We start from the raw sequence: 6,732 nt of genomic DNA, 5'->3' as shown, positions 1-6,732 counted from the left end.
TACAACACCAGCATCAGGACTTTAGGCGTGGCTTCAGATAAATCTGTCAAAATGAATGCCCCAGACCCCAGATTGTGATAACACCATGAAATTAACTTGATTTAGCCTTATCATTGAAAACCACAACATGAATGCTATGTAGCATGGGATACTATTACAGTCTCACTTCTAATGTTTTTTTATTTTTATTTATTTATTTATTTATTTGGGGGGGGGGGGGGGTTGAGGTTTTAACGGCTGGAAAATAAATCCAACGACATGTCAAACATTTATTTTTTTTATTTTTTTTTGTAATTTAAAGTAAGTGCCGCTTTAAATTATATAGTGTTAAGGGCGTATATATGTCAAACAGTCACTTTATTTTGTATTTCAATATCCAACTTTTTCCGAGAATCCAGTGAAATAAAAGTAATTTTCTACTCGCGGAGAAACTCACCAATAGCTGTCTAGAACGTCAGACATTATTGTTCTCAATGGACCAATGAACGCCGTGTGGAGGCGGGGATGGCGTGGCTGGACGTTACTACACGGGAGTTAGCTAGCTAGTGACTACTTACTTTCACGTTAGTGCCATGTTATTAAGAAGGTAAACCAAGCACAGTATCAACTCAAAGTTTGTTTATCGACCTATAAATACGTCGTTTACTTTAATCGATGGTGAATGTCCAGCAAACGTGTCAAAACGTGTGTAGAAAGATGTGCAGCTAACGTTAGCCCAACGGTGTTGATGGTAATCTGCCTGTAAACACCTGGACTGCCAAACACAGAGAAGTGAATGAAAAGCAACACGCCGTCAGGACCATTTTACTTCTAGACCGAACCATAAGAAATGAGGAAGTGGAACTGGCGAGAAGGACAGCGACCGCACACGCGACAAGGTGCTGGTCAGCGCCGTGGATGGCACCGAGGAAACCGACAGCAGTGGTAGCTACGTTAAATGACACTTATATCACGTTAAAGTATGGAGCATGTGCCATACTAGAATACAGTGTTTGTAATGACAGTGATCAGTATGTCAGTATCATTGTTGTGTGTGTGCGTTTCCTGTTCAAAGGTATGAACGTGATGATGCAGGGCCCTCACACAGACCATCTCAGAAGCACCATGCTAACCAACCTGCCTCACATTCCTCTTCTTCCTTGCCTTCCTCGTCTTCTTCTAACGCCAGCAGTGCTGCACCAGGTCAGTAACGTACAGCATTGAAAGTACACGTTTGCGTTGGAAGCCCCCATTTCTTATTATTAAAGGTATCAGAAGAGCACAACACTTAAATTGAACACATATGTACATAAACAGTAGTTTTACATGCAGTGTCTTGTCCAGGAGCACTTAAAGTAGAAGGATATTGACAGGAAAATTCTTGTTGTACACTTGGAAAATCAAATAGATGCAATGAAAGATGCACAAGCCTAATTTTTGCCTCCTTTTCTCCTGCCAGAGCTGCCAGGTTTCTATTTTGACCCAGAGAAAAACCGTTACTTCCGGCTGTTGCCCGGGCACAACAACTGTAACCCACTAACCAGAGAGCAACTACAACAAAAAGAAAGAGAGAAGGAGAGGAACAAGATGTTGGCAGAAGATGAAAACACAAGAAAAGTAAGTCTGTCATCAAGGGTGGTAGGCAAATCTTTTTAATCTTCTTTGTCTTTTAGCATTTTTATCATATTTATTCTTTAAGATTCCATTAAGCTTTTTCCTGTTGCTGTAGACAGACACAGTCATCTGATATGCTAAAGTTATGCCCTCTAGATGAAAGCTTACCATAAACCTCCTGCAGTGTACTAAAGGATTATGGCTATGGCAGCAGCTGTAATGACATCATCACAGTACAGCATTAGAGCACAACTGCAAACTGTGTAGGAATAAAACACTTGAGATCACAGTTGATCTTAGCAGAAGCACATGCTTTTCTGCAATCCGGGACATAAATGTTTAAGAAGTTGTAAAGAAAGAAACCTTGGTCGTAAACATGTACGCACATTTTCCTTGTCATTTACAGAAAGCACCAAGAAGAGGACTAAACACTTCGCTGCTACTTCAGAAACGACATCTAGGTGTATTACCTGAGCACTCCTATTGCAGGTACTGTGTCACAGCCCTGCAGGCACGCAAAACTCAACATAACACTGTTTTTCCCGTGTCCTAGCCACAGCTGTAACGGATTATGGGAAACAAAGAGAAACTTTAACGCTAATCAGTTCTGCATGTGTAGAGTGACTTTTCTTCTGAGCTTTGCTGGCCACTAATAATGATGCTAATATATTTAGACAAGTTATTTTAAATGGTAATAAAAAGATGGAGAAACATGCATAAATGCAGTCAAAGAAAATACTCTGCATCACTGGGAATGATATGAATAAATGGAAAAACAAAAAGTAATGAAATGCATATGAGGAAGTTTCTAGTTCTTTTTATCCTACAGGCAAACTGTCTAAATAAATACATAAATTACTACAGAGACACTGTCAGAAAGCTAAGAGAAAAGTGTATCAATTATCCTGGGTTAGTAGATTGTCTGCAGACAGTGCTAGTCTGTTACTATGGTTACTGTTGTGTGTGTGAATGGGAGAATGACTGAATGTAGTGTAGAGCGCTTTGGGGTCCTTAGGGACTAAGTAAAGCGCTATACAAATACAGGCCATTTACTGTTTGTCTCCAGGCTCGTCCATGAGGTGAAGGTCAGTGAAATGAGACGCCACAAACTAGAGATCCAGAGCACAGACAACAGCATCTCAAACACCGACAACTTCAGACTCATAGTGGTGAGAACACACACAAACACAGTGCAAAACACATGTTTCAATAGAATAAATGTTTGTTATAGTTGGTTTCAAGGGAGGGAGAGGGAGTAAGAACAGTTTGCTTCATCCAGAGGATGATTTGGGTCCACCAAGGCCCTGTGTATGATTTAAAAAAAAAAAAAAAAAAAAAAAAAAACAACAACAACAAAAAAGATTGTTTTGAATGTTAAACATTGACGTTAGAGTCCTTTTTTTTTTCTTAATTGCTGGAAATGAACACAGTAGGTTACCTTTAAATATGGCCTCTATCTGTACTTGATGATGTGCATATGCTTTGTTTCTTTGTTGCCATTTCTTTTTCAGGGGGATTCGGCGTGTGAGCGAGTGTTCACAGTCAACGATGTCTCTCATGGCGGCTGCAAGTATGGCATCATGAACTTCAGCAGCAGCAGCAAGGGGTCTCTGTCTGTGGAAATGTGTGATAACCTCTACTTCACTAATCGGAAGGTAGGAGCATTTCTTTGGAGATAAAAGACCCTCCCTGAATACAAAGAATATGTTTGCATTTTTGTAGTTTCTATTTAGTACACTGCAGGAAATAAAAATTAATTAACTCACATTAATCTTGGAGCCTGTTTTTATGATGTGTCTACAAACACTTTGTCTGTTTAAATAATATTAATCACTCTGATCTGGTTAACATGTTTCAGGTCAATTCCATCTGCTGGGCTTCGGTAAATTACCCCGATTCTCATGTGTTGTATCCTTCCACAGTTTAATTAGAGCTCTAACTCTAGTTCACTTAACCTTCAAATAAAGGGCTTAACCTGGCAACAAAGATCACTTATAAGTTGTCCTTTTCATTTGCATTATTTGTGGATTCATACTGCTGTTGTTTCTAAAAGAATACACTTGGTGACTATCATCAAAATGGTAACATTTTAGCTCTATAAAGTGCACACCTGTGTCACAGCGTGTCATCTCTTCACTGTTTTGGTGAAACTTGTATGTCCTTGACTGAAGTAACTATCAGGCTGTGTCTGGTGGGAGTAGCAGACACCCCTGGCTGCGTGAGTTTACTTCCTGCTTCCCTCTTCAGCAACTCCAACCCAGGTTTGTCAGGGTTCTTGCGCAATATGCAGCAGTCACATTGCCCTTCTGTAGTTCATTTGTGAAGGACCCAGGTAGCAGTATGGTAAAACATACTATTCAAAGAAGCTTCTTCAGTCTTGGAATTATTATTCTAGAAGACTTTTATTTTGAAATATGTTTTGAAAGCAGTTTTGCTGTTGTTGTGTACCTCCCCATTACCCTCAACACCCTTCTCCTCTTACTTCTTGTACTCCTTCAGATCAGCCTGGGATGCTGTGCAGCTTTAAGATATCCTCAGCCTGGTCTTGTGCTTGGTGCCTCAACCCCCAGTTTGACAAGACGTTCAGCACTGGTTAGTAGTGCAGCTAAACATTTTTGTCGTTATAGAAAGGAGAAAATTACACATCTAAAATAATCATGTTTATGTGTGTGTTGACAGGCCTGTCTCGTAGAGTGATTGTGAAGGATGCAGAGACGGGCAGAACACAGACGTACAGCGTCGGCAGTGATGTCCTGGCTCAGCAGTTTGCCCTTAGGGTGAGGCATTTGTAACTTTAAAGTTGTTGAAGCACTCTGTAAGAACACCATGCTAAAGAACACCTTTCCGTCCACAGGTTCCTGTCCTGTTTAACGGTTGCAGATCGGGGGAGATCTTCAGCATCGACCTCCGACAGCGCGGCCGCAGAGATCACAGCTGGAAGGCCAGTCGCTTCCATCAAGAGTCAGCCATCACCTCTGTACGCGTCCTGCAGGATGAGAACTACCTGCTGGCTGCTGACATGCTGGGCCAGGTCAGGTTCTTGACTTGACTCTTTAATTTTCTTTTTTTTTTTTTTACAGCAGATAATACTTTCAGGTTCTTAATTACAGGTATTTTACTTATGTTTTAGCCTCATGCGGAAAGACTTGGTAAACACAGAACCATCAGGCCATACTGACAAACTGTGGTAGAAAATATCAGAAAGGAATAATTTGAAAAAGGTAATAATTCAAGGATAGTTCTGTTGAGCCTTTGTGTGTTTTCTAATTTCTTTGCAGATTAAGCTGTGGGATGTGCGAGGCACAAAGCCAGTGCAGGAGTACAAAGGTCATCATAACGAGCATGCCTACCTTCCCATCCATGTCAATGAGTGTGAAGGGCTTTTGCTAGCAGGTAGGAGAGGATAAAACACTCTCAACACTCAATACTCTCACTGGTATAGGGCTGCCACAAACGATTATTTTGATAGTTGACTAGTCACCGATTATTTTTGCGATTAGTCGACTAATCAGATCATCATCCATTGGACATAAAACTACAGCTTATTGCACCAGCAGCATCTGCTCTTATATAACTATCATTACCTTACAGCTTTAAGTGTTTAAGGTCTGTGCTAACTAAAAATAAAGAAAAACAAGATGATAGTTTATTAAATTTGAATGAAATTTGCAGATTGTTTCAGTGAAGTTTAATAAACTCCTTGCTATCTAAAATATAACAGGACACTGGAGTATATTCTCGAGCATCTCACACTTCTGATAATCAGTTGTCTGCTTGACTTTATTCAGCTGTGTAAAAACTATAACTTTAATCTCAGCCAAACCGATTTACTCAGGAACAAATAAAATACAAAAAAAGCCAAACAATAACATTTGTAAGTTATCTAAGTGACTTATATATCATGTTTAACCTGAGTAGCGAAAGACGGCGGTGGGTTTGAAAACGATTTGCCGGGAGTCCGGTGTTCTCACGGCTCTAGTTAGCCTAGCCCCCGGCTAGCTATCGAGCTAGTGGGTAACAGACGTCTCCGAAAACGTCGGAGCGCTTTTGAAAATATGCGGTGTCTTGATAAACTGAGCAGATATTTGAGGTTTACACAGCTACATTCTCGCCTGAAAATATGTTAAATGTTTATTTTGTGACCCATAAAGAATAACAAGAGTAATAGTAAAACTAAGTAGCTACCGCCATTGTTGGAAACTGAGCTGGGCTGCGCTATGAATTCTGGGACAGAGCTACTTCTTCTTCGGGGTTTAACGGCAGCTGACATCCTTGTACATGCAGTGCTGCCATCTTCTGTTTCAGTCCGTTATTACACTCTTAAATCCTGCTACTTATTCCTGCGTCTTTTGTGATCTTACAAAGCTTCAAACGACGCGTCGACTATTAAATCAGTCGTCGACGATTTTGATAGTCGACGTAATCGTGACTAGTCGACTAATCGTGGCAGCCCTACACTGGTATAAACCTTTTTTGCGTGCAGTTTCAATGTTTACCATCCTTTCTACAGTGGGTCAGGATTGCTACACAAGGTTATGGAGCCTTAAGGACGGTCATCTATTGAGAACCATCCCATCACCCCACCCGGCCGCAAACGACTTGATCCCAAGTGTTGTGTTTTCATCTAACCTGGGTGGCAGCAGGGGCCTCCCCGGGCTGCTCATGGCTGTCAAACACGACCTCTATTACTTCCCATACAACACTGACTACCAAGAATGAGGAGTGCTGAGGCCAGCTGTATCACTGTGTATTTGAGAGTGTGGCTGGGTAAAGATGTTATGTGACAACCATTTACACTAAATTTAGACTGAAGTGGTGACCTCAAAGAACTGCTTTTAAATTTCATGGGAGTTGCCTCATCATACACATGATCGTGTTTTTGTGCCAAAAGGAAATGGAAGTGCTGCATTCACATGTGCACACCGGTACAGTTCGGTTTTCCTTACTGTTCTTTTTACAGAAGAAGTGCACTTATTTTAAACACAGCTAACCTTGATTGTTACTGGAAATAAGGGTGCTGGGATTGAAATTTGAAAATGATGATACTTTTTGTTTACTAAATCAACATGTTTTATAGTCTTTGTTGATTCCCAGTAAAGTTTATTAAAAACCTTATCCCACTGCATTGTATTCAACCCA

General features: G+C 40.6%; 1 protein-coding gene across 1 annotated transcript; it reads left to right on the top strand.

The window, feature by feature from the left end:
• Positions 1-458: 458 nt before the first annotated feature.
• On the top strand, positions 459-6,716 carry wdr21 (WD repeat domain 21). The gene is made up of 13 exons (XM_026143635.1): positions 459-924; positions 1,055-1,182; positions 1,439-1,596; positions 2,000-2,082; positions 2,660-2,762; positions 3,105-3,248; positions 3,452-3,501; positions 3,775-3,854; positions 4,093-4,185; positions 4,273-4,370; positions 4,448-4,624; positions 4,872-4,986; positions 6,104-6,716. The coding sequence occupies exons 1-13, from the start codon at positions 830-832 to the stop codon at positions 6,310-6,312; spliced, it is 1,533 nt and encodes a 510-aa protein (XP_025999420.1). The 5' UTR covers positions 459-829; the 3' UTR covers positions 6,313-6,716.
• The last annotated feature ends 16 nt before the right edge of the window (positions 6,717-6,732 follow it).

The sequence above is a fragment of the Astatotilapia calliptera genome, chromosome 15 (genome assembly GCF_900246225.1).
Source record: "Astatotilapia calliptera chromosome 15, fAstCal1.2, whole genome shotgun sequence".
Classification (NCBI taxonomy): Eukaryota; Metazoa; Chordata; class Actinopteri; order Cichliformes; family Cichlidae; genus Astatotilapia; species Astatotilapia calliptera.
Note: the sequence above shows the minus strand (reverse complement) of the source record. Positions and strands in the feature narration are given on the sequence as shown.

What these genes read in the sequence shown, in the direction of transcription:
- wdr21 (XM_026143635.1), top strand. Translation starts at nt 830, where the DNA reads ATGAGGAAGTGGAACTGGCGAGAAGGACAGCGACCGCACACGCGACAA. An exon ending in TCTACTTCACTAATCGGAAG is followed by an intron (nt 3,249 to 3,451) that starts GTAGGAGCATTT and finishes AACATGTTTCAG; the next exon opens with GTCAATTCCATCTGCTGGGC. An exon ending in TGAAGGGCTTTTGCTAGCAG is followed by an intron (nt 4,987 to 6,103) that starts GTAGGAGAGGAT and finishes TCCTTTCTACAG; the next exon opens with TGGGTCAGGATTGCTACACA.